We start from the raw sequence: 26271 nt of genomic DNA, 5'->3' as shown, positions 1-26271 counted from the left end.
AATTAGTATAAGAGCAACATAAATTATAGCGATTTGAACTGTCGACAACTTCAATAACTTACCCATATCCTATCCAACCATCCGACTATTCTACCTTGTATCATATCTAATTCCCGCAACTAATAAAGATGAAGGCTATCTTTGCCATTTTCGGTGTTCTGGTTGGTGTAACTTGGGCTAGTCCTCTACTCACACCGCTGAAGGGTTACACTATCGTACCTATGACTTGGCTTGGTATCAATACCACCGATGGCTTAGAGATTGCGGTTAGCGGCACTATTCAGGTATGACAACTCGTATCAAATGATATAAACGATGTACTCTAACGCTCAACCACCCGGCAGGAGATCCAAAGCCAGGTTCAATCCATGAACGATTCGATCGTATGGAAAATGTCTTCAACTCAACAATCGATCAAGCCTCGAAGCAAGGTGAGTCACCAATTCTCTACCTGTCCGAGTCTATAATTAACATTTCTTGTAGAAGAATATCGTCTGTAACTCCGGCGGAGATGGTGGTGCCGACAACGTTTTCGTGCAGCAAGGAATTGATTATCTTAAATCAATCAAGAATGGACCTTGCGGCGCTCCACCTGGCCCGAACAAATGCAGTCGCATTAGCTGTTCTTACGGAGCTGGGATCTTTCTTTGCAACGACACCCCGAAAGAGATTCACCACGATTGCCCAGACTTGGCAACCTATGCCGAGGATATTCGTAGTAACTGTCATACCGAAGGAGTTGTAACGTATGTTCGGGGTCAACAATTTGATACCGAAGGTTTTAGTGTTGTTGTGGGACACGACCAATGCTAGATGGCCGAAAATGAGGCTGACCTGATCTTTATGAAATTGCAATAGGCAATATATACCACCTAGATACTAGGTGTGGGAGGTGAACAGAGCTGAGAGCTTTCGAGATGTATTCCCACGAAACGGGATTGCGATAATCAACACAATTCATTGCTAACATGCTTAATATGATGAACTGAAACTGATAGAACGTCTCGTGACAGAATATCAATTCGATTGAGTAGTCGTCTTTCTTCCTATCTGGACGTAAAATGGGTTCAGGTATAGGTACCACATGATGTCGGGACCGTAGACCTCTTATTGGTTGGTGATAAGGAGGCTCGTCAGGCGGAACTAAAGGAGCAACCATAAAACCATCTTGGTTCATGGACACGATATAATGTATTTCGATAATAGGGGAGCACCTCATTAGGTCACACGGCATCAACAGTGATTAAGATGGTGGGAGGGAACCTTATAAAGAAAATAGATGATATTGTGTCGCGTGAGGTAAACGTGCTCGATACCAAGGATCCTCATTGGGCTGACACCCGATTGCCCTGGCCTAGCCAAGTCTAATCTTGATTCGAATCTGAAAATATCGTTGATATCGAAGAAAAAAAGCTCGACTCGCTATGATTTTCGATGAAGCAAGGCGTCTTACTCTGTTTGAGATAATTCAACATACCTCTTCCTCGACAACTTCGCAATTCAAGTGAGTTAGCCATACTTAAAAGACTACATCTTGTTGCGACCGTCGAGACCCGTGAAGATCGTTGTCTAACACAACCAGGGGAAGGAAATCGTCGACTAGGAGCTGAGACGTATTGTTTAAGGGTCCTGATGGTATGTGCATTGTGTTAAGACGAAATTAGCTATAAAATTAGGGATAAAATGAATATTCCAATTGTGTTATAGCTAGTTTCGTATAGGATACAGAGGTCATGGTGACATGATAGTGACGTTGAAAGGGAGAAAGTAGAGATGGACAGGCTTTTGCGACCGTAGAGATTTAATGATTGATTCCTTTAGGGCGAATTAAACGTAAGCACCTCGGTACATACAACCGATTGGTTCTAAGCTCTTGTCCCTTCTTCCCACCTTAGTTTCAATGAACAATATAATGATTCGGGACGAAGCTTATAATATAATTGGATGTATCAAGTAAAAATTCAATCATCATTTTAGAGGTTTCATTCTTGTTTTCTTGTTTCTTGACTGTCAAAAGATTTACAGGTCGCTAAGTTGAGATTCTTATCAATACGGATCGGGTTAGCGAAGTGAATGTCTGAATGTATCCCCAAGGTATCTAGGCATGTGGGTCAATTGCTAGCACTACCTGTATCCATGGATGGCATTGGTAGCACTAAATTATGGGTACCTTACTTGAATAACAGAGGAAAGTGCAGTGCAGTGCAGTGCGTTGGTGCGGCACCAATTCCCCCACCTCCACCTCCAACTAAACCAAACATTACTTCATCGTAAAGTATTCCCACCTTTCTTCTGCCCAGATACATACATTTTGATACAACCACACTCCACGATACGCTACACTACACTGCACTTCATTACACTTCACTACTCTACTTCCGAGTCGCATCATTTTACTCTTTCTACTCAAATAATACATAATACATTTATTTCCACCGTCATCATTCTTTTTTTATTTTTATTTTGTTTGTTCTAGACGGAACAAGTGGTGGGGCAAAGAAGGAGGAGCTTCTCGTCGTTCACTATTCACTATTCGCTTCACTTCCGGCTCCAGAACAACCCACATTGTCTTAGAATCTCGCATACCTTCCTAAAGCCTAGAAGTTCCAAGCTTTACACCTGTGAAACAACGTCGAGCATACTCAAATTTTCGATCCCGGCGATACCGACCTGATGGGAACATAGCGAAGTAGCCTAACAGTAACGAGACAACTGGTTAGGAATTAGGGATTCGTTGGTTGACAAGCATCGATCCAAGCTAAAGGTATCTAGTCAGTTATTTTGTCATTACTGTCACTATTGTCACTGTGCTCGGAATTCTTTCCTATGCTTTTATCCCTACTTTCATTCCCAAGGACCTATTCTATCATACACACCCCGACATCATTGTTGCGCCAAAGTATTCATTTTTCAGGTACCTATCAATTCTTAGGTCCTGATTCAACAGCTCAACATCATCCATCTTCCCCAGATGGACTCTGGACCCACGTTACTGGATAATATCAACAGTATGCGCATGCGCTTCTAGTATCACCAATAACAACATCCTTTTTCTATTTGAAACTTGATTGACGTCTGTTTTATGTGGATGTACTTATATCGTTGACGAACAAATCAATCATAGCTGTATCTTTTTCTTATTCACCGACTACGTCTTTGGAGCCGCATACTAATAATTTGCTAGGATAGGATAATATTCGCTACAACGCAACCCGAGCCTACCTGGCTATTCCTCCCGACAGCGACACCAACATCCTAAAGACGAATAAATCCTACTATCCCGTTGAGTTAACTTGGCTTGACTCAAAACGACAAACCTATACCCGCCGAATTCCTCATTAGTCCAATATCCAATATCTTACATGCATAAAACCAACGCTCTCGCCGATCGATTTTCGCGGCACAGTTTCTAAATCCGTCTGACGACCTTCCATCACCCACAGACCCATAGATTACCAGGATTCTCAGCCTCAATCGGATTGGTACCCTATCCATCGAGACTCCAAATCCTTACCGAAACCTCCCAAAATGGGCAATACACATACCAAAGACGCGAGAGGTGGCTCTCGTATGGGAGCTCCTGGTTCCCATGTTGATCCCGGTGGAAGTTCAACCGGTGCCGGTTATCATGGAGAACTACCAGATCGATCGAGACGGGCTAGTAGACCTGAGATTAGTGGTTTAGTTCTACCATTTGGTAGCTCATCAAACTCCCGCAATCAAGATGCACCATTCGAACATCGAGAAACGAAACAAGAAAAGGAAGCACGAAGACTCGAGAAAGAACGCGTAGCACGGGTTAAGGAACGAGAACGCAGTATGAAAGAAGAACATGTGGATGGTGGATATCTCGTAACGATGGGCATATATACTGCGTCTGAAGATTTTAATAAAGCAGTGGTCCGCCAATTACAGGTGAGTGATTGCTATTATAGCAATCTAAGCGATCTACTCGCGATCGACGTTCAGTCTTGTGGCTAATCTAATTTGTGGCGAAATAGATCGAAAGGAAAATAGCACCCTTTTGGCGTGGGCTGGACGACTTCAAAGATAATTGGGCCGAACATCAAATCATTGCTGCAGCGCGTGGTATCGAAATTCCTGCTGCCGATGAAGTTCCCGAACATCTAATACCACAACCCAAACCAACTGAATCTTCGGGCACTTCGACACCTAACCTCACCGTCCCAATCGGTCCTCGAACTCTTTCGGCTTCGTCAAACCTTCCTGAATCCAACCCAGGCTCGACATTACCTTCTCCCACCTCACCCTCCGGCCCGAGAACCACATCACCTTTCAAGCCCCAGAAGAAGTCTTTAGTTGCTGCTCTGAACTTATCTCGAAATGGTTCGCATACGGAAATAATTACTCCACGCGAGATTAATCTTCCCAATGATCCATTCGTCAACGGCCAGCCTCTAGAGGTGTTTTTATATAAGGAGGGGCTCGAATGTCCACTTTGCCTTATGTATTATCCGCCGTATTTAAACCGCACACGATGCTGCTGCCAAATCATTTGCAGCGAATGCTTTGTACAGATAAAGCGACCCGACCCACATCTTCCCGAGCATCACGTAGACGAAGAAGGTGGAGCACAATCATCGGCACCGGTTAATCCAGAGGAACGTGAGGGCGAACTCATCATGGAACCAGCTAAATGTCCTTACTGTACTCAGACCGAATTCGGCGTAACGTATGAGCCACCTCCTTTCCGCCGTGGTTTGACGTACGCGTTTAGTCCTTCTGCGTTGGGTGCTATGAACACAGCTATGTCCTCTTCAAGTTCTCTCAACTCAGCTCTCTCTCCAACGTTAGCCACGCCGTCTGCTAATGCTAACCGCCAACGGACGCAAAGCGTATCTGCTAACGCACCCGGAGTTATTACCACCGATCGCATTCGTCCCGACTGGTCTACTAAACTAGCCGCGGCTCGCGCACAACAACGTCGCAGAGCAGCAGCTGCTGACGCTTTACACCATGCCGCTTTTGTTATGGGCAATCAGGAATCCCGCACAATATTCGGTCGACCATCTCGGTTTGGTCGTAGAAACCAGGGGAATAACCGAGGCAATGAGAGCCCTGGCAGTACTTCTAATCTTCAACCAAATGAGGGAACAGGTGATGGTTCTTCCGTTCCTGAACCTGGTCCTCGTTCTGCCTCAAGTCGAACCGGTCCTGGTCGAGAGCGGATAGATGCCGCACACCTCGAGAACCTTATGATGGCAGAAGCAATACGATTGAGTCTAGCAGACGAGGAAGAACGACGAAAGAAAGCAGAGAAAGAAGCCCGTAAAGAGGCCAAGAAGAAGGAAAAGGAAGAACGAAAGGCTGCGAAAAAGAAGGGAGACGTATACGGAGCAAGCGGAAGTAGTGCAAGCGCGAGTTCTCTTAGTTTGGGGTTCGGGCGAAGGAGAGGTAATAGTGCTGCCAGCAACCTACGCATGGAATCTAGCGCTGCCACAACGAGCGTTAACCCGACTGGTTCAGCTGGTCCTTCTGGTCCTTCTAGTAGCGGATCTGCAGACCCTCATACTGGTTTGGGTTCTGGGCCAGCGCCGACATCAGCATCAAACGACAAGGGAAAGGCAATCGATCGTAGTGAGACCGAGGAAAGTCAAGAGGCTAGTACCGGTACTTCATCCCTACCAATTCCTATGCCGACACAACAATCGCGAGGATCTTCACATCTCCGACAAATGAGCAATGCCAGCTCTGTCAGTTCTAGTGGGATTGACAGTATGCCGGCAAGCTATACTGGGAAACACTCCGGTGCCGAAGCAGAGGATCCACGATCTAGTGGATTGAGCTTAGCTGGACGTAGTGAGGACGGCGAAAATGCGAATTCAGAACCCATGTTCAATTTTCGGAGTTTGGCGGAGATGGTAGGAGTCCCTATTGATGGAGAAGCCCAATCGCCTGATGGTGACATAAGTCCCGGAAGTAAACCTGCGGAAGCCGAGGAAGCTCAAGGCGAACATATAGAAAATGTTGCGGAGCCAATCGCCGAAAAGGAGGATAAGAAGGATAACCTACCAAAGTTGGACACGCAAGGAACTAGCCAAAGTGCCGAAGAAAAGAAAGAAGAAAATACATCACCGCCACAACTCATGATTACCCCCGAAACTCCGGCACCAGCTGACAATGACAACGAAGAGTCTAAGCAACTAGGTCACGTCGACACGGCCGAACGACCACACGAGATTACCCAATAAATTCATACGGTTTCTTATTTCCTCGCCATGGATGTTTGTCTGGTGGATAGGCGATAACAGGTTCTAGGGATCATGGATATTTGCATTAAAGGGGGGGGGAGGGAGGCAGGCACAGTTGTCTTTCTTTAGTTCGGAGTTAAGGATTGTATACATAGATGCTTGGCATTCAACGGCGATATAAGAATTAATCCCTGTGAGCGAAAGAGAGGTTAGTGAGCGATGAAGTTGTATTGCGAAATAGAGGGGATTAAAAAGTCCCCTTGATGGAAATCGAGATCTCCTAAATAAGCTTGCTGTTTTTCCTTATATTCAGCGTTGTGAGTAATAGGTAGTTCCACCTAGCATATTGCACATTGAGTGGAATCAATGACCCTATTAGCTAAAAGATTCCCAGGGCAAGTTGATGAAGAATTAAATGTGCTTGGGTTTATGTTGTTTGTAGCTAGATGTGTTCAAGTGTACCTAGGATATGTTTGGCTGAAGAGTGTTACGGCTTATCCACCTAGGTAAACTTCAATGTACACCCGGGCAGCATTTGCGCCAATGTATCTAGGTGGATGGCTTGCGACAGGTCTAATCGTCAAGTACGGAATCATAGTCGCCATATGGCCAATTTTCTTGCCTATGGGAAAAGGCCCGGTGGAGATAGTGATATTATTATGTAGTGATTGATATCAATTTGTTACATTCGCGTTCGAATGCCTAGGTCGTAGGTAGCATACCAACCAATGCCACACTTCTATCTTTACTACTACAACTCACATCTTTTAAAGAACTCGTACGCAGCCAACTTTCTAAAACCACAGCGTTTAATGCCAATTGGGGACATCATATTAGTCTCGAGGATGCCAATAGCAATACAAGATTATCACAGCTGTCCCAGTGAAGGAATGTGATCAAGTTCTATTCCAAGTATTATTGTGGCTCTACATCGGCCTCGCTCCCACAGCGTGTAATACGCGAAACAAACAACTAGGAGATCATGAGTTCTAGACGCTGCGAACTCCTATTACTCCAAAGGTCTAATAGCCCCGCGCAACTCCCCGCGGAGATATCTTCATGGATTACAATTATGCAAGATCAAATAACAAGCTTAAACAGCCAACTCCGGCAACTCGCTAACCTCAATGTTTACAGGGGATTTGGCGGCATGTTTAATCAATATGCCATCATCAGGCGTAACACCAACCTCGGTAGGTTTCCTTGCGTTGACGAATCCCGGATCGGGACTACTCCAGCTGTAATCCTTCCAGTCTCCTAGGACGGTCCACATTTTCTCAACTAATCCTTGGATCTTTTGCCGTCGATCTAAGCTCCATCGTCTTCGCTTCGTTTGTTCGACATCCGACGTCTCTGGTTCGAGACCTTCGATCACGCTTTGGAAGACACGACACGTTTCTTCTAGCTCGGCGACACTTGAAACGCCCATAACGCTAACGCCGACTCTATCACCGGGTGGTAACTTTGGAGAACGAGCACCTCTAGACGCACCAACTCGAGACCAGTTATCGAGGGCCCATCGGATGGCGACAACTTCTAATTTCTCGTCGGCGCCTACAGCGATAGGTACTAGGTCCAAACACGCCTTCCTTAGTCCCTCCGGACTCGGATGCCATGAAGCCATAGGACCGGCGTCGATGCCCCTCGTAGTTAGCAAGCCCATACCTAGCATGCTAGCATTAAGGACGACATCGACACCGGCGCCTTCAAATCGCGTTATAGCACTGCTTCCAAGCGGCGTGTTTTGTATTGTGTAGTGGCCATAACTGAGCACACCGTCAAGCGGTTCACCCGTCTCACGTAATATCATCTCAGCCAACGAGCATAGCTTCTCAACCGGGTACCCGCTGATGCCAACATAGCGAATGATACCTTCGTCGCGTAATCGGCGCAACTCGGTCACAGCCGCTAGGACCTCAGCCGGGGATACAAACTCAACGTCGTGCATATAAACCAAATCTAAATAGGAAGTGTACAGGCGCTCGAGGCTACGAAGCACTGAATATCGAACCCAAGCCGGGCTGTAGTCGAAGACATCGCCAGAGATGCGACCGGCTTTAGTGACGAGGAAATAGGAGGAGCGTGCATGTTTCTGGGTTATGGAGGGGTGAGCTAGGGCATTGCCGAGAATAATTTCCGAGGGGCCATAATACGGCGAGGTATCGAAGGCGCAAACACCTAGATCGAGAGCGCGCGATACGATAGAGAGAGCAGGTAGTTCGAAAGGATTAGGAACGTATTGTGTGTTGAAGGTCGCAGTACCGAGGATTAAAGGCGGGATAGCATCGCGGAGGGGCCGGTGGAGGGGCAAGTTTGGATCCGGAGTTAAGGAACCCATCGTCAATAACCAGGATATCTCTTCGCTTCTAACACAAGTTACACCAAATGGTAACTCAAGGGGAACACAAAAACTACGTCTCCGTAAGATCCAGGCAGGCTGTGAAATTCGAAAGGGAAAGATAGAATACAATATAAGATACCGGAGGGAAAGCCGGAAGCGATGCCAAGTTCGCAAATATATTTCGAGGGATTTTCAGGGTCTCATAAGTTGAAAGTGGGGACAAAAATAGCCTAGACCCAAACATCTAGTACGATCTAACATGAATCTAGAAGAAAAGAGGCAAAGACTAAGGGGAGGGATAAGATGATTAGTTAACTATGTATTATACCATACCATACTAGAGAGTTTAGTGATGTGTGTTTGTAACCAACACATCAAAATCGTTGTCATCATCACCAACTATGAACGGATCATCACCGTTCATAGCTTTAGCTTCATATCTTAACTCCGACAAAGACATTATCGAACAGTTTGAAAATAGAAAAGGAGGGGAATGGCGGTGAGTCATTTACGAGACCGGCGAGATACAATCGAAAAAAGAGGAGTTGTAATTCTGCTTTTTTAATTCTGCTTATGCCATACAAGTACGTAGACAGGTAGACTAGTAAAAGGTATGTATATGATCGAAGAGGGGATAGAAAAAGCAAAAGGGGGGGGTCAGTTTAGTGCTTGGTGTAGACATTTTCAAGCATCCTGTCTCAGATGAGACGATTTGATAGGATGAAGAAGAAAAAAGAAAAAGGAAAACATCGGGAATTTTAGACTCGAATACTAAATCCCAATACATACCGATGTACATATGTACTGATGTTATGTATGCAAGATAAGAAGGGAAGCACGTCATTCAACCTAAATCTTATCCTATCAACGATCTTCCTTGCTCTATCCCGCACCCGGTTAGCCATGTGGCGCCTGCAGGACGAAAACAGATCGAAGCCACTTTTTGTTTTTCTTATCGCGGGAATTCGATAATCATGTGATTCTTTACTTCTTACCCCGTACAACACCAGTAGGAGAGTAACACCCAGCAGTATTCTCATATTTCATGCTTCAACATGACTCCTTCGAAATAGTCATCCTGCTGACGCCTCTTGAGAGAGCATGGTAGCGAAGTCTCAACACCGCAGGGCCCTCATTTATACTATATGATGAACCTACCTAGGTGTTCTCTAGCACCTCTGGGATACGATAATTTTGTGTCACCTTTTCGTATCTAGGAGGAAGATAATAGCTTGCGCGACATGATACCTCCCATGAAAATTGTTTGTACTATATTTCGCCCTTGAATGGGCTCGTCGCCGACTGCGATCCGTCTCTACGATGCTGATGATTCATCAAACGTATGGTTACAGTCACCCGAGTCAGTTTTTGAATATGATATCTAGTAAAGCCTTGATACACGTGTGGTGACTAGAGAATCTGGTTCGTGGCGATTCTCCGAGATAAAAGTCGCGATCAACCATTAAATCATGTTTGATATCGTCACCCACCGCGATCATGAAAGCGAATCTGCTAATGACAAGCTATAGACTCCGCCCACTGGGCTTATCTACGTGGACCTAAGTAGATCCCACAGTTATCACCTTATTAAATTGTCTCACGATTTGAACTAGCCCTCCGGGTCTCCGGGGAGATCGTTTATCATGTTGTCAAGCTCTGACGATGTGGGAGAACTACTCAATTAGTTGGATGGGCATTTATGCATACTCAACTCCGACTTCTCACATCTAAGTTTCATGACTAGGTATCTCGGGAATATATCTGGCGAAACGGCGGATCTTCAGGAAAAATATTTTCTTCTCGGCCAAAAACGCTTGGGTAGAGGACTCATCTCGGCTGATTAACATAATGCATATGCGCCATGATCGTTTAACCGTTTTGACCGAATGCTCGACATAACTGCATCGTCAGGGGAGTTTAAGATGCTTATCTGCCACATGCATAAGATAAGAATATGATCATCAACAAACCTTCTCCTTAGCTAGACCGAAATTGAAGTCGTCTATGCTCGGTTTACTATGTCTTCAGCCCTTCGCATATTGCGCGAAGCTAGTATTTGGCTCGAAACCATTGCTAAAGGAAGATTGCGGGATTGCTATAGGAGCCCTCGTCAGACATGTTATTGTACGTTACGCAATTGCTATGAATTGCTGATAGTGTCCTGAGAATTGATACTGGTGAGAAGATTACGAGGGGCGGATCTAGCCTTAGCATAATAGATCTTGTAGATTACAGTGATGTCATGGCACTTGCTGTCAACGAGTTCGCTCCTGGTGCCTGGGTATTGCAATATCGAAAATTGATATTTTCAATCTAATAATAGGGGGTGATGTCTTGGACATACCAGATAACCAGCTCTAAAGTGAGCCGCCCCTACATATGATCTAGGTAGCTTCACTCCTCTTGATGTAATCGGATCCCATATAATTCAATAATCATAATACTTCGCGTTAGGAGAGTAGTGTTGAAATCGTGGTCCGGAAGAACTCCGCCATGTTGATGATCCCCGACATCACGACCGCCCCCGACGTCACTACAGCATCGCAACATCGCAAGTTGGTGTAAGCGATTAATTCAATCGCCTTCGTTTTATTTCGATCTATCATATCTTTTGGGTATGGCTCTAGGCTAAATTGCGGATTGGAGTATCCTAGGTTCCAGTGTTGACGAGTAAACTCCCATGCAAAGATCGAGGGGCATAATGAAAAAAATGCTTATCCCGATTTGACATTGGGAAAACAGATCGCTTGAGTTCTACTATGAATTTATCTATTGCCAGAAAATCTATACGGAACGTAGACGTAAACTAGAACGACTTGAAAGATTCAGGCTAATGTCAACTCCGGGAATCCTCGCCAGGGCCCCGAAAGATCCAATCATATCAAGGGTAAAACTAATTCAGTCTACCCATGACATAGATCTGCATGGACTGTTCACTCTTGGCCTTGTCTTGTTACTACCTGGGCGCGTTCTATTATAAGATTATAGGTTGCGCCTTTTCCTTACTCGGTTCTATTATAACATGCAAGTCCCCACGCGGAGTGACGAACTCCATTCCCAAAAATTTCATATAGCATTCGTATATCGTATCTAGATAGGTAAGTCAGTAATGTTTATAATTTACTAGATACGTTTAGAGGATTTTATTTTTGCTTGGCAATGGTGCTTTATTCCGGCAACCAAATCAGTCAGCCATTTATGCCACGTTGGCTTCAGCCGCGCTAGAAAGGTGTGTACCCTTTCAAGCGAACAATAGCAAGGGGGTTACGATGGTTCCCCCTGATCTTACATCATGAGGAGTACCCGGCATGGCAAGGTAGATGGTACCTTGATATGCAAAAGTATTATATTGGTCTTCCCGTATTGGCTGTTCCGGAAAGAGCTCTCCAAATTAATTTCCTCGGTTGAAGCCATGACCTTTTTTTAATGTGACGATGGCATTTGATAGACATTGATATAAAGCCCTGTGTCCTCTTCTGGACACTCGTGTCGGTTCGTTCGCAATTTTTGATTTTTTCAACTTTTCGGCTTTGAAGTAATCATGAAGTTGTCCACGGTCACTACCGGTGTTATCGGCCTTGCTGGGTCTGGTAAGTAGTCCTAAATAATACTAATGGGTTTCAATTGAGGATATAAACGGGTAAAATGAGTGTCATATACTTACAACACGGTAGTTCTGGCCCAGACGGATTCTACTCCGTTTGTCGATGCCGACACTGGAATCACTTTCCAATCTTACACGAGTACCGACGGAATCACCTATCGATTAGCTCTTCCGGCTGAAGCTACCGGCGATGCTGGTTATGATGTGATCCTTCAAATCGTCGTGCCAATTGCATTGGGTTGGGCTGGATGGGCTTGGGGTGGTGCTATGACCTACAATCCCTTGACCGTCGTATGGCATGATGGCAACACGGTTCAGCTCTCTTCGCGCCAGGCTACGTGAGTTATAATCCTAATGACGTCCATTTCTTTCTCGTGGGGATTGAGGACGGTTGAGCTGATTGAAAATAGCGGATACTACGTGCCCGCCACGTACGCTGATGCCAAGTACACCGTTCTTAAGGGTACTAGCGTCAATGAGACACACTTCAAGTTCACAGCTCTTTGCACGGGTTGTGCTAGCTGGACCGACTTCGATGGTAACCCATTCATCCTGAACGGCGCGGGTGACACCAACTTCGCGTACGCGTTCTCGAAGACGGCGGTGGAAGAGCCAGCGAACCCCGACTCGGGCTTCAGCATCCACGACAACGTTGGACGATGGATCCACGACCTAGCGGGCGCGAGATCGGACAAGTTCAAGGAGTGGGTGACGACTAACACCCCCGCGTAGGTTATGACAGTTCGATTAGTACATATGTGAGGTGAATTTGGACTTATAATCGAAGCAGTACGGAACTATAATATTCGAGGCATTCGTTAATGTGGCGTACTTTGGATATATGCCGACGGGCTTATTTAGTAGAGGGGGAAATGAAATATAGAGAAAATGAAACGACGAATTGTTCAGAAATAATTCGTATGATTGTATAACCAGTGAAAGCGAATACTCATCAAATTGATATCGAGATACCATTTGGACAGTCTTACGTGTAGTTGTTGTTTTGTAGAAAAGAAAGAATAGGGGAAAGGTTTTGGAGGATATTACGTAAAGCAAAAATGGATATCGTGGTAGAAGGTATTAATATATGTATATATACCATATTGTATTGTAAAGGGGCATTTATCTTATCGCGTGCCCCGCCAAAGCTTCGAAGCTTTGCGCTTCACATCATTTTTATTTGAGAGCATCTAACGCTTCAATTCTTAAACTTGAATTATATCATGCGCTTTACGGTCAGAATAAGATAGGCAGTGCTACCTCGTACGTTGGTTCGAACCCGCAACTGCCGGCATGGCTCCAGCAAGAAAATCCAAACCCCAACCACCACCGGAACCCACCCGAACTCTGGTTCTCGACAACGGCGCACACACGATCAAGGCTGGATATGTATCGGGTGATACCGTAGACGAACCTCGCATAATACCGAATTGTATCGCTCGAGATCGTAATAAGAAGGTTTATGTCGCATCCAACCTCGAAAAATGTACCGATTTCAGCGAAGTCGCCTTTAGACGTCCTGTCGAAAAAGGATTCATCGTGAATTGGGAAGCCGAGAAAGAGATTTGGGATCATGAATTCTTCGATGACAAGGCACCACAACCATGCGATCCTTCCGAAACCCGATTAATCCTTGCCGAACAATCAAATTCTCTACCCGTACTACAAGCGAACTGCGATCAAATGGTGTTTGAAGAGTTTGGTTTCGCTAGCTATTATCGAGGCATTGGTATGTTTCTGTCGCATATAGTAGAGCTTAGACTATGACATGTAGCTTACCAGAGTCATGTCCTATAGGTCCATCATTTAATGCTTATCATGACGTCCAAGGTATCCTACGTACGCCGCGAGATCCCGGAACCGTTGCTCAACTTCCAGCCGAAATTCTCCTACTCATCGATTCCGGATATTCCCATACCACCATTACTCCAATTCTTCAAGGAAGGCCAATACACCCCGCGATACGAAGGCTTGACGTGGGGGGAAAGCTCTTGACCAATTATCTTACTCGACTGATTTCGCTTCGTCACTATGATATGCGTAACGAAACATATATCGTGAACGAAATGAAGGAAGCCGCTTGTTATGTCTCACTAGACTTCAAGGCAGATTTAGAACGTACTTGGAAAAGTACAAGAGGTGAACGTCGAGAAGATTATCTCAACGGCGGAGGAATAGCAAAAGATTACGTCCTTCCCGATTTTCACACAAGAACGAAAGGCATTGTTCGCGATTTCGATCCTCTACAAAATTCAAAAGCGAGGAAACTAGCTGCGGGCGAGACTAATGAAGATGTATTGACACTTCGAAATGAACGCTTTACAGTTCCAGAACTCCTATTTCATCCATCTGATATCGGTATACGTCAGCCAGGTATAGCAGATCTTGTTATGCAATCACTCCGAGTTTTACCGATTGGATTATGGCCTAGCCTTCTTTCGAATATCATCGTTGTGGGTGGAAACTCACTATTCGATGGATTTGTTGAGCGGTTACAGAAGGAAATCGTACAGCTTGCTCCTGACGAATGTTTCGTTCGGGTTGCTCGTCCTGTGGATCCAATAACAAGTACCTGGCGTGGTGGCACCAATCTGGCCCAGCATGAACATATTAACTCGCTGGCCGTTACGAAGCAAGAGTATGAGGAGTTTGGCGCAGCTTGGGTTGCGCGTAAGTTCGCAGCTAGCTTAGAATCATGATTTAGATGTAGACGTTGATTTTAGTATATTTGATACCCGCGGGCTGATTGTCATGGACAGTGCCCTGCAATATTAGGAGAATAAGAATATTCATTCCGTTGAAGTGAAGAATGGCAGTCCTTGGCTCTAACGATTTCGTCCCATACGAACTGTAGTTACTGATCCTGGATCCGTTAATACCCTAGGCTTGGTAGTTTACTGCGTAGTCATTGCAATGGATCCAGGGCCCAATCAAATGAATTCGATTACTTTGCGAGTATTAAAGGGTACCTAGGAATTGAAGCCTGAGTTGGCTTGTATCGCGGGGTAGGGCCAAGAGCAGAACCGTCTACGCAATACCAATGGTCGTACAAGTTCATTCGCTACGCATATTAATTGATAGAAATAGCAATTCAATTTGCTCGTCATAGCTGAGTTGGGTATCATCTGCTTGGCCCTTGAATTTGGGCACTCAAGGACAACCATTACAAATTTCCGACGTAGCTTCGTCCCGTTTCCTACCATCAGTAATACCAGTTCACCACCAGCCATCCAGAATAAGCCCGCGAGTACCTAAGTAGCACCAGAGTAGAGTAACCCGAACGCCTTAAACCGACCTTGAATCCAATGCCTCAAATGTTCCTTGGCTCCATTCGCTGACAGCAAGTAGACCATAATAGAACGGCGTAAAAGCTCCTAGTAAAGTACTAGTGTTTGTAGACAATATTTACTTCATCAATACATCTCTCGAGATCGACGACCACGGCGCCTTGAACACCCTAGATAGCCAATTAATTATCGTGAAATTTGAAGCATGGTACAATAGAAAAGAATGGTGTCATACAGTCGCACAATGTGAGAGTAGATCCCTCATAATGAATAATGCAGTATCCGCCACCACAGGCTTTACAGAGCTTCTGGGTATTGGCAATACAATCAAGGCACTGGTCCACGAATTAGCATGAATCCTTTTATAGAGTATTCGATCAACATACGTTATGTTCACATTCCCAACAACTTCGGCTGATCTTGGGTTTCTGTAATCATAAATTAGCGAAATATTTCCAATAGATTTCATGACCATTAATGAAAACCTGTCTATGCCAGGGGGATCTCGCCGCATACAATTTCCCAGGATGATCGAAAGCAGTTAGTTTACTATCCACCTTCGCCATCCCTACATGAACCACATCGTATCATCTAGAGGGGTGGTAGTAGTTCATCCTATGCGGCTTCGGAAACCACTTAGGACGGTGAAAGTGGAAAAGGGTTCCGATTGTTCCCCGGTCTCCTTTCCATGGATCTCAGGTTGCAATTAAGACAGTAACCCATCCGTACCTTGAGGTGAGGTTGCTCGAGAGCAGCCATTTCGTGAACCACCATGCCGTTCGTCTGGTCGACGACGTGGACGTGTTGTGCGTTTATTTCGTGCCGACTGGGCACTTGATAGCAGGATTCACACCACCATTGATCACAGCTGAAGCAGTATCGCTCACGGATGCATTCTAGACATCTTGGAACGAACTTATGCGATTCTGTACCTGCCTCAGACCCGAGGGTGGGTTTAGGACATGTTGCTGCTTTGATGGTGGATGAATGAAGCGGTACAGGAGCTAATAGTGGTAAATCTTCTGCTGGAGAATCGCCGTATACCGTATAGCCTTCTGGTGAGGAGCCGCAAGACGCACACCCGCCGAGTGCGAACGTAGCTACAGCCCAGCGACTCTCGTTGCCAGTTGCTGTTTTACTTGGTGTGGCTGGGATCTTTCCAAACACAGGTGAATTTTGATGGCGGGGTCCAGTACAGAGCACCGCGTCGAATTTAATCACCTCACGACAGTCCAAGAGTGTCTCAGCCCAGCCGTCAGCAATGTGTTTGTTGATTATTCGGCCTTTCTTATGATACCAATCGTCGCCTTCGCTTCGAATCGATTCCTTTAGTGCGTTTTGTGACTTGTGATTCCAATCAATACTAATATTGGTACCTCGAGCCGCTCCGTTTAGTCTCGTATGCGTAGTCGATGCGGTCACAGCCGTAGGTGCGTCTTTTACACCAAATACGTATAGCCCTTTTAACCGAGGTGTATCATCGGGACGGCTCGGCCGACAGGCATAACGCAAAGATTGCATGAGTTTGCGCTCGTTTAGATTCTTAACGTCGCGGATAGATAGGATTCGTACGCGCAAGGCGGGGTCGACAAGGACATCGTTGCAGAACTCGGCCGTGACGGAAAGACCGTCTAGAATAAGGGTTTGGACATGTCGCAAAATGTCGCGACGTCGTAGACCTTGGAAAATACCACGAAGAGGACCTGAGTAAAAATCGTCTTCGGTCAAATTCTCGTCAACTTGGACATTACGCCAGATTTCGCCGCCGTGGTCGATACCACCATCGCCCCCATCGAATTGGGCGTTTTTAACTCGTGTTAAGTCGAGGTGTCGGAAAACGCCTGGAGTGCGACACAGTAATAAGTCGCGAAAGGCGGGGGATGTTGCGGCGAGGTTTAAAAGGCTCGAGATTGGAAGGTAAGGGATTGTTTGGTGGAGGACGAGAGAATTGGTTAGAAGGTTTAAGAGGGGATTAATGGCTGTTGTTGTAGTTGTAGTTGTAGTCGTAGTTGTTGGTGTTGTAGTAATGGTTTCGGTTTCGGCGATGTCGGGAATTTGAAATTTGGAGCTAGGTAATGATATTAAGTCGCGCGCGTGTTGTTGAACGACTATTCCTGATGCCATTACACGTAAACAAGTAGATAAAACTTGAATAGACAGAACCGGCTGCCAGTTAGAAAAAAGGATGTAGTGAGACAAATAGGTTTAGAAGAAAGTGGTGTAAGTTAAAAGTAACAATCCTAGGTCGAATACCTAAGGTAAGACGAGGCGAGGTAATGTATTAAAATAATAGTAGAATGGTGAAGTCCGGGGGTGGAGGTATAATAGGACCCTTCTTTGTTCTTAAGACCCCTATGTATAGTATCCCTGTGTAGGTATAGTACAATGGGAATAGTATGTAGTAAACCTGGAGTATAGTCTTAACTCCGAAGCAAGGTAAGACAATGGACTGACGATAAATGTTTCATAAATGAGGTTTGTTTCTGTTTGCTATGATGTTTCGTTGTTTCGTTTTTACATGTCTGTGTGAGATGACTTCAAGAAACAACTACGTGACTAGAGAAACACATCTATTTAATATATCTATTCCGTACCTACCTACCTTAGCACCTATCAAATTAAAACATACGGATGCTTAGGAATACAAATGCGGAGGATCTAAGATGTGTGTAAGAAAGAGGGGGAATAGGTGGTGACAGTACGAATGAGGTGTTTTTTCCCTTTCTCGCCTCTATTCCTTCATCCTACATACTACCTAAACTACCTAGACTACTAGATAATAACCCATAGTAATGTTGGGTTGACAAGCATAATCCCAAGCGTTGGCATAGAGGCTCGTCGTTCATTAAGATCGCTGCACTATTGCGTATCTCCTAGCTAAACAGATGGCAATGGTCTTCCTAGTTTTTTGCTTTCCTTGGCAGGTTGATCCGACAGCGTAGTATCGCATTCGCATGTTATGCAAGGTAATAAACTGTAACTGGACCACTGGACCATTCGGATTCCACTTGGTTGCTCAGATTGCTTAGGTTGCTTGGGGAATGCTTGGGATTTGCTTGGGGTATTTATGAATGTCTAGGTAGTTTGATAGTCTAGAGTTATGAGAGATGTGTATGGTTGTTGAGGGTCTGGATGGACCCCTACATACTTGGGTACATGACCATACACGACCATTTATATCGTAGTATAAGTATTCATATCGAATCTAGACTCACCAACGTTGCACTGCAGTTCTTATTCAACCCCCCTTAACGGAGAAGGGTCATTTGCCTCCTTGTCGAATGCGGGGATAAGAGAGAAAGGCTTTTGGGTGTGTAAGTGGTATATGCGTAGTATATCAAATTGCGTCGTCTGGTAGCAGACCACATATAGACCATAGCAGGTCATGACAGGTCATAGTCAGTTTAGCTTCGGTGTTTTTAAAATAACTCGAGTTCCTTGAATGGGATCGTCGTCTTAACCATCTCACCATCATGCTTGGCTCCTTTCTTGGCCTCCTTTAGATTCAATCATAGTATCTACCTAAGTAGGTATCCGTCTTGGGGGTTCTTGGGGTTCCTTGGGGATTTCTTGGCTAATGGTAAATACGCAATATCTTTGTTTTAGCCGTTGTTTGACACCATCGTCTTGGAAATCTATATGTGGCGAAACTATAGATGCGATGATAAGTTTCGAAATAGAATTGCGTGTGCTGACAGAGAGATGTATTAACCCAACCACCCCGTCTTCACAATGCCTGTCACCACGATGGCAAGATGGGTACATAAAATTGATGAGAGGGGTCTGGCACGCGATACGATTATGTGGGTGGGATAAACTGAGATTATTCACCAAATAAGTACTAGTAATGGTAACTAACTAAAGAACTTTTCAATTAATAGTGGTTACTTACGCCACACACTATTACATTCTTTTATTTTAATAGGGTTAGCCAACAAGTAAGTACATAGAAATAGGTACATTTACCTACCTAGATACATATGCACATACATACCTAGGTAATGCGCATGTAGGTAGAATAATTCTAATTCTAATTCTTATTAAAGTACTTAGAGTATTTCCTATTCAGGAATTTAACTACCCGACTTAGCGGATATGTACGGTGAAGATGGCTGAATGCGGTAAACAGCGGAGATAACGGTACATGTAATTTTTTTTAGTAGCCCCAGGATCGTATCGGCAATCTACGAAGGAACACCCGGTCTACTTGTAAAATTCGAAATGTTCCTGGTAAATACCGGGGTGGGTCAAGTATCGTCTAGGTACCTATTAATTTTAGGGTAAGGAACTGCGTCATGGAACTCAACGGAAGTAGCTGACTGATTTTCATCATTGTCATCTTTTCTTCATCCACCATCCACCGTATGGTAACTACGATGGGCAGAATTGGCAGGATGGGCAACTGCGACGGCCTTACAAACCATAGATAGGTAACGACGATTTTTACTTTGAATCCCCACAACTTCCACAACTTCTAATTTCTCCTCTTCATTTCTCCTCAACATTATTTTATTATTTTCTATTTTAATATTTGATCCGATCCGTAGCCCCATCATTCTTCATCCCCGTTACTACTCTTTTTTTTTTATTTTCTTAGGGATGCCTTTCTCGGTCCTTAAACTATCATCCTCCGATATCGATACCTGTACAATACAAAAGGCGACCTATACTTTGAAAGCCTGACAATACTGTGCACGCGTCCTTTCCTACGAGATCGTCACACGATCACGAATTCAATATGGCTGAACAACCAGTTCTTAAGTGGTCAACCACTTTAGAGGTTGCTTCAGCAGATAAATATCCCTCAAAGGATTTATCTGGCGACAAAATTATATTACCACAATCTGCTCTTGAACAACTACTATCCGCCGCGACATCATCTACATCGTCCTTGGCTTCACCCGCGAACCCCTTATACAACTCTTATTCTACATCCGCTCGAGCCCCATTCTCCGATCACGATACATACCAACGTCTTCCGAGTCCTCTCATGTTTCGTCTAGTTAACCCAACAAATGGAAACTCTGTTTATGCCGGTATACGAGAATTTTCGGCGGAAGAAGGCGAAGTCTTAATAAGTCCTTATCTAATAGAAGCCTTGGGGATCGAACCAAGCAAGCGCGCGAGTTCAAACGGGACAAATGGCGCTTCTAACGGCGATGCTACGATTTCTCGAATAACAGTACACGCGAAATATCTACCTAAAGGCACCTACGTACGGTTACGGCCACTAGAGGCTGGTTACGATCCCGATGATTGGAAATCTTTACTAGAAAGAAAATTACGCGAAAGCTTTACAACCCTAACGAACGGAGCCATATTATCAGTTACTGGAGTTAAAGGCGAAACATTTAGACTTCTCATTGACGGGTTTCAACCTGAAGGAGATGGCATTTGTGTGGTCGATACTGATCTCGAAGTTGATATCGAGGCCCTAGACGAAGCACAAGCGAGAGAAACCATGAGACAGATCATATCGAAACAACAAAGAGCACCTGGAACTGCTGCTGGAAGTTCGGTCGGACAAGAACTAAATATTTGGAAGGCAGTCGATGGTCAAGTTTTACCCGGGGATTATGTAGATTACGAGTTACCCTCGTGGGCTCGATCTAGGGTCCTTGAGATTGAAATTAGTGAACTACAAGACGAATATGGTGTAGACTTATTCGTGAGCCCCAAATCCTCTCGGCAAAGAGTTCCACCACGCGAAACGGAATATGTCTTCGGCGCCTTCACGTCTTCTCAAAATGGAAGCAAGCGAATAATTATCCAACCTACGAACGTCGAACTCGAAGATGCCGAGAGCCTACTTATCTCCATCCATGGTTATTCCCCTGACGAATCGAACGCCTCATCGACCGATGCCTCCCCTCGCCCATTCAGATTAAGGGTCAAGAACAATGCTATGACGGTAGATACCCCGACAACATCCGATTCGACGGCCTCAGATACACAAGAACATTCACCAGAAGAAGAGCAATGCAAAAATTGTTTTCAATGGGTACCGAAGCGCACTATAATATTACACGAGAACTTCTGTCTTCGCAACAATGTGGCCTGTCCGCAATGTCAAAATGTATTCCAAAAGTCATCAGACGAATGGAAGAATCATTGGCATTGCCCTCATGATGATGCATACGGATCGTCGGAAATCGCAAAGGCAAAACACGATACCATATACCATACCGAACGTCAATGTCCATCTTGTCCATTTACGACCAATTCGATACCCGATTTAGCACGTCACCGTACCACCCTGTGCCCTGGCAAGATTATTCTATGTCGATTCTGCCACCTTGAAGTTAGCCAAGAAGGCGACCCATTTAACCCCTCCGCCGAAATGCTTCATACAGGACTTACGGAACACGAACTTGTCGATGGAGCGAGAACTACGGATTGTCACTTGTGCTCGAAGATCATTCGACTTCGGGACATGTCGACTCATCTAAAATATCACGAGCTAGAAAAGGCTCACCGACCGAAACCTCCGATCTGCCGAAATGCCAACTGTGGAAGAACCCTATATGGTGTTGGTAGAAATGGTACAGTTAATACTACACCACAAAGCGCTGGTAATAGTATTGGATTATGTTCCATGTGCTTTTCGCCTCTTTACGTGAGCTTATATGATCCCGAGGGCAAAGCTCTTAAGCGACGAATTGAACGTCGCTACCTAACACAAATGATGCAAGGTTGCAAGAAACGATGGTGTGCCAACGAATGGTGTAAAACAGGACGCTCCAACCTGAAGCTAGATCCTAAACCATCCACTGCACAGCTTGTACTTCCACAGATAAGACCTTTAATGGACTCTGTTCAAGACAAGCAAGCGTTTATGTACTTCTGTGTCGACGAAACCAACCAACGTAGAAGGAAACTTGCGGAGATGTTGGCTGCTGAAGATGATTGGGATCTGGAGTGGTGTATTGCTGCATGTGAAGCAGAGAGTGCTGATTTAGACATGGCAAGAGGGTGGTTAATTAACTGGGCTCCTTCTAAAGAATGAAGTAATGAGAGCATTGGCATTAAACATCATGGGAAATAGATGGCGTTGGTAGATGGTTGGCATAATGATACCCAATATCAATGCAAGCAAGCAAGCGAGCGAGCGAGCAAACTAGCAAGCAACAGCATCAGGGATAGAGCAATGGATTTTCAAAGGGTGTATATTTCCTCGACGCAAACAGGTCAATCTACTAATAGAACCGACAAGTCTCGTACAATCAAACACAACCCAGTAATGTATATATCCTCCACCTATATTCCAAACATCATTTCATCTCTTCCTCTCGTATCGTCGTTCTCATCCCCTTTGGTTATTCTCGAGTTCGAGTAACCATAATTGTCATGTGGGGGTAATGGTACATTTAGTGGCTCTGTAGGTATATGTAAGTTGATGTCGAGGCAATTGGGAGCTATCTTGGTAGTCAATGATGACTTACGCAGCAAGAGCAAGAGTTGCTATGAAAGAATCAAGGTTAGCTAGAGCTTCACAAGAGACGCAGACGGCTATGCCATGGTATTAAAAGGGAGCTTACCAGTCAGCGCAAGAGCAGGTAGCGCATCCACAGCTGGCGGGTTCCATTTTGAAGTAGTTTGGGGATTGTTGGAAGCTTGAAGCTTGAGTTGGTATATATAGTAAAATTGTTCTGGGTGTTTGAAGATCGAATTGTATTGCTATCGAGCTAGTCTTTTCGATCTGTCAAAACGAGGAGCTTGATGGCCTTAAATATTCATTTTTAGCTGTATGTGATGCAAGTAATAGCTATGACAAAATCCCTTGGGGTCACCTTCACCCTCCTTTCAAGGATCCTTAGGTAGGTAGCTATCTTCGGCGTATTGATTGTTCGTGGGGGAACATTGGATGCATTGGATGTACAGTACAGTATAATACAGTACCTGGGGTAGGATAGGTATGAGCTGGCGCTTTACGCGGCCCGCGCGGATTCCTATCACATGCTGACTGTCCATTTAGATCGTGATACCGAACAGGATGCAGATTGGTGCGGGGGGGGGAATAGTTGAAGCTGTGCAACCCCAGCTGATATTCCTTGGATATTAAGGGTGCCTACATAGCTTCACTAACACTTTTCGAGCTTCCACTTAGTATTACACCCGATTTTTCTAAAGAAATAATACAATAGGAAGCTCCCCATAATACCCACCAGATGTAGAAGCTAACCCTTCTTTACTACATTTAATATCGACGTCACCATCAAAGATAAAAGCTCTATACGTTTAATCATCTGTTAAGCCTCACATGTAGTAGTAGGTAGTCAACAGGCAATTATCTTTGCTTTTTGCCTCTTTGCTACACACCACTATCTCATTCCCCTATCATCCCTAGGCTAACCGGCTTATACGCTAGACCAGGTCGCGCCCAAGTTGTCGGACGGGATTCGTCACACTACTTTCATAGGAAGCGTGGGAGCTTTTTGCTGATCGAAGCTATGGTCAGGGTCAGGTGCGGTAGCCGATAGATGCTGTTTGGTCGGTCTTCTCCGAGTTCTGGCTCCTTCTGGAGTGACCCACATACTTGGCCTGCAGGGCGATGATATACGACTTCTCGGGTCCGGTCACATATCCATACATACGTAGTGGTACACCCACGGCTTGTGTTTTATCAAGGATTGTCTAATGGGTGGATATGCATACTCTTTTGATCTACCTTGAAAGCTTCGCTTGACTAATGGAATCCAGTGGTCGGTATCGCAACTAGCAAGTAGATCCAATGAACAGGGCTGTTGTCATTTTATCTTGACATTTAGATGCACCAATTTAGTTATTACCTCCGAACCAGCAACTTCTAGGTAGTACCCCATATCAGTATGTCTTGCGAGGCTGCACCGGTTGGTTTTTACATCAACGGACGGTGCTCCGAGGTTTCGGTTTTCTACTGTGTACTCTTGCGTCGGATGGTATTCGACGATCACTGCTATCTCTATCAGTGACAACTTATTTCAAGGGATTTGGCTTAGTTGGCACCCTAGATAGCATTGTTGATGCTAATGTCACGCGAGTAGAGAGCTATTAGCTTGTTCGATGAATCCACCATGAGATGTCAAGCATCAAACTAGACAATCCGACATTCAGCGGCTTCCCACATAAAGCATAGTCTCACAACAGATCCAAAAGCTAAGGCAAACAACTTTAAGTGACTAATGTCATAGGGTAATATCAATCCCTTGCATAGAAGCATCGTTGTCTAATATTTAGCTAATGCCAACTCCAACAATAGCAAGGCTAAACATAGTGGACGGCAAGTGAGTGGGTGTAGATATACAATAGCAACATTCCAGCTGCAGATTGCAACATACCTACCCTGCATGAATACGTGGTGGATAATAGATGTTTATGCATACTTAGGTAGTTAGACAATTGCCCATTCGTTTGCTCTATATTACCAATTCGACAACGAACGAATAATAACTACATGACGACAGTTTTGTAAATGGTCTTGGCAACACGGGAGAATCTAGATATATTTGTATCCAGTCAATTGCTTAGCTGCAGGACAGCCCGGAGATTTTTGTTCAATCGCTGGAGACCTGCAAGGGACTGCATGTAACATCAATATCGGCAAGAAATCCTGCGTGCGTTACGATTGCCCCATTTACATGTGTTTCATTGCCAGCGGAAGCGGCAGAAAATACCGGATAGCTTTTGATAAGTGATTATCTACGGGAGCTATTGAACGCATAGGAATTGAATTTAGGTGGCATTGGTAGGAGATGGCCACGCGAAAATGGCTTTATCCTGTATAACCTTGTGGTTGTATTAGAATACACATCGCCAACCGGCAAAGTGCGCGATGTTGAAATATTAAGGTATTAAATTTATATAGGAAATTCGTGTTTGAATTGAACTCGGTAATTAAACTACATTTTTGGAGGCAACTACCAAGCAGTGTATTCCAAGACGTGCCGGATGGCTACCTAGGTAGTCAATTGCTGTGCTCGGAGGCTCAACTGTTACCTAGCTATTTTTGACCAAATAAATATGTCAAGTTTAACGAATTGTCAGTTTCAACACGTAAATACCGGGCATTGACGACTTTGTAACAAGAGATAGAGAAATGGAGGCACAGCTGTTGTTAGTAGGCACCTAGGTAGTTCTATATTTGCGTATCGTCGTGATTCATCGCGTAGGGTTATGTTTTAGAGACCGTGTTAGCTGTTTTTGTTGGCCGTCGATCTTGAATAGGGAAGCCCAAGCTACTCCGATGTATTGAAAGACTTAGTTCTCCCATGTCCTCGTCGTTGAGCGATTAAATCTTCATTGTCGACTTCGATATCCCTCAGCATGTTGCCATCACGGGAGTTTAACCTTGTGTTGTTGCCCTTCAGCTAGACAGAAGTCTGCATATTCAACTTTCTATTTTTTTTATTCGGACACCGCAATAGCCGCTCAATAATCGACAATACATGGTAGACCGCTGACGATAGAAGATGATATACGCTCGCTCTCGTTAACGAAGCCGTCGTACGCTAGGTTCGATATCGACTTAGTATCCATTATGGTCGACGAGGGGGTGTAAGCGGCAATCCTTTTTAAGGCAACGAATCTCGACGAATAGGGTATGATATCGGCTGATTTGTCGTTTCTATCTTCAAATATGATTTGTAAGTTTCCCTAGCATATACGTGGGTGCTCAAGGTAACGAGTGTTGATAGTAACCCACTAAGGCTGTAAAGAGAAATCAACTGAGATAATAGGTACTTCCTAGCTCCATGTAGGAGTCATCAAAACAAGCATTAGTGACCATCAGTCACATTCGAAAACTTGTTCTCGGCCATACTGTGTGATTTTCTGATACTCTCGGCTTCC

The 26271-nt window shown here is 44.7% G+C and overlaps 6 protein-coding genes across 6 annotated transcripts; 4 read left to right on the top strand and 2 right to left on the bottom strand.

Annotated features, from left to right (window-relative positions):
• On the top strand, positions 1-827 carry F4822DRAFT_303362 (uncharacterized protein). The gene is made up of 3 exons (XM_051455209.1): positions 1-284; positions 345-431; positions 484-827. Exons 1-3 carry the CDS (start codon positions 129-131, stop codon positions 811-813), a joined length of 573 nt encoding a protein of 190 aa, XP_051313908.1. The 5' UTR covers positions 1-128; the 3' UTR covers positions 814-827.
• A 2384-nt stretch (positions 828-3211) lies between these two features.
• On the top strand, positions 3212-6470 carry F4822DRAFT_303287 (uncharacterized protein). The gene is made up of 2 exons (XM_051455207.1): positions 3212-3915; positions 4002-6470. The coding sequence occupies exons 1-2, from the start codon at positions 3529-3531 to the stop codon at positions 6210-6212; spliced, it is 2598 nt and encodes an 865-aa protein (XP_051313907.1). The 5' UTR covers positions 3212-3528; the 3' UTR covers positions 6213-6470.
• A 736-nt stretch (positions 6471-7206) lies between these two features.
• Positions 7207-8724, bottom strand: F4822DRAFT_303263 (Aldo/keto reductase). The gene has a single exon (XM_051455206.1). The coding sequence runs from the start codon at positions 8548-8550 to the stop codon at positions 7306-7308; it is 1245 nt and encodes a 414-aa protein (XP_051313906.1). The 5' UTR covers positions 8551-8724; the 3' UTR covers positions 7207-7305.
• A 3370-nt stretch (positions 8725-12094) lies between these two features.
• Positions 12095-12889, top strand: F4822DRAFT_430887 (putative iron reductase domain protein; the record flags this gene model as incomplete). Its single annotated transcript, XM_051461381.1, has 3 exons — positions 12095-12143; positions 12228-12495; positions 12568-12889. 3 exons carry the CDS (start codon positions 12095-12097, stop codon positions 12887-12889), a joined length of 639 nt encoding a protein of 212 aa, XP_051313905.1.
• A 316-nt stretch (positions 12890-13205) lies between these two features.
• On the top strand, positions 13206-15048 carry F4822DRAFT_303183 (Actin/actin-like protein). The gene is made up of 2 exons (XM_051455205.1): positions 13206-13886; positions 13955-15048. Exons 1-2 carry the CDS (start codon positions 13451-13453, stop codon positions 14854-14856), a joined length of 1338 nt encoding a protein of 445 aa, XP_051313904.1. The 5' UTR covers positions 13206-13450; the 3' UTR covers positions 14857-15048.
• A 692-nt stretch (positions 15049-15740) lies between these two features.
• Positions 15741-18018, bottom strand: F4822DRAFT_303145 (uncharacterized protein). Its single transcript, XM_051455204.1, has 2 exons — positions 15831-18018; positions 15741-15779 (listed from the first exon to the last, which is right to left on the bottom strand). Exon 1 carries the CDS (start codon positions 17566-17568, stop codon positions 16081-16083), a length of 1488 nt encoding a protein of 495 aa, XP_051313903.1. The 5' UTR covers positions 17569-18018; the 3' UTR covers positions 15741-15779; positions 15831-16080.
• Positions 18019-26271: the final 8253 nt, after the last annotated feature.

The sequence above is a fragment of the Hypoxylon trugodes genome (genome assembly GCF_022578975.1).
Source record: "Hypoxylon trugodes strain CBS 135444 unplaced genomic scaffold F4822scaffold_6, whole genome shotgun sequence".
Classification (NCBI taxonomy): Eukaryota; Fungi; Ascomycota; class Sordariomycetes; order Xylariales; family Hypoxylaceae; genus Hypoxylon; species Hypoxylon trugodes.
This window is presented reverse-complemented; position numbering and strand designations above follow the sequence as displayed.

What these genes read in the sequence shown, in the direction of transcription:
- F4822DRAFT_303362 (XM_051455209.1), top strand. Translation starts at nt 129, where the DNA reads ATGAAGGCTATCTTTGCCATTTTCGGTGTTCTGGTTGGTGTAACTTGG. An exon ending in CGGTTAGCGGCACTATTCAG is followed by an intron (nt 285 to 344) that starts GTATGACAACTC and finishes ACCACCCGGCAG; the next exon opens with GAGATCCAAAGCCAGGTTCA. An exon ending in CGATCAAGCCTCGAAGCAAG is followed by an intron (nt 432 to 483) that starts GTGAGTCACCAA and finishes CATTTCTTGTAG; the next exon opens with AAGAATATCGTCTGTAACTC.
- F4822DRAFT_303145 (XM_051455204.1), bottom strand. Translation starts at nt 17,568, where the DNA reads ATGGCATCAGGAATAGTCGTTCAACAACACGCGCGCGACTTAATATCA.
- F4822DRAFT_303263 (XM_051455206.1), bottom strand. Translation starts at nt 8,550, where the DNA reads ATGGGTTCCTTAACTCCGGATCCAAACTTGCCCCTCCACCGGCCCCTC.
- F4822DRAFT_303183 (XM_051455205.1), top strand. Translation starts at nt 13,451, where the DNA reads ATGGCTCCAGCAAGAAAATCCAAACCCCAACCACCACCGGAACCCACC. An exon ending in TAGCTATTATCGAGGCATTG is followed by an intron (nt 13,887 to 13,954) that starts GTATGTTTCTGT and finishes CATGTCCTATAG; the next exon opens with GTCCATCATTTAATGCTTAT.
- F4822DRAFT_303287 (XM_051455207.1), top strand. Translation starts at nt 3,529, where the DNA reads ATGGGCAATACACATACCAAAGACGCGAGAGGTGGCTCTCGTATGGGA. An exon ending in CAGTGGTCCGCCAATTACAG is followed by an intron (nt 3,916 to 4,001) that starts GTGAGTGATTGC and finishes GTGGCGAAATAG; the next exon opens with ATCGAAAGGAAAATAGCACC.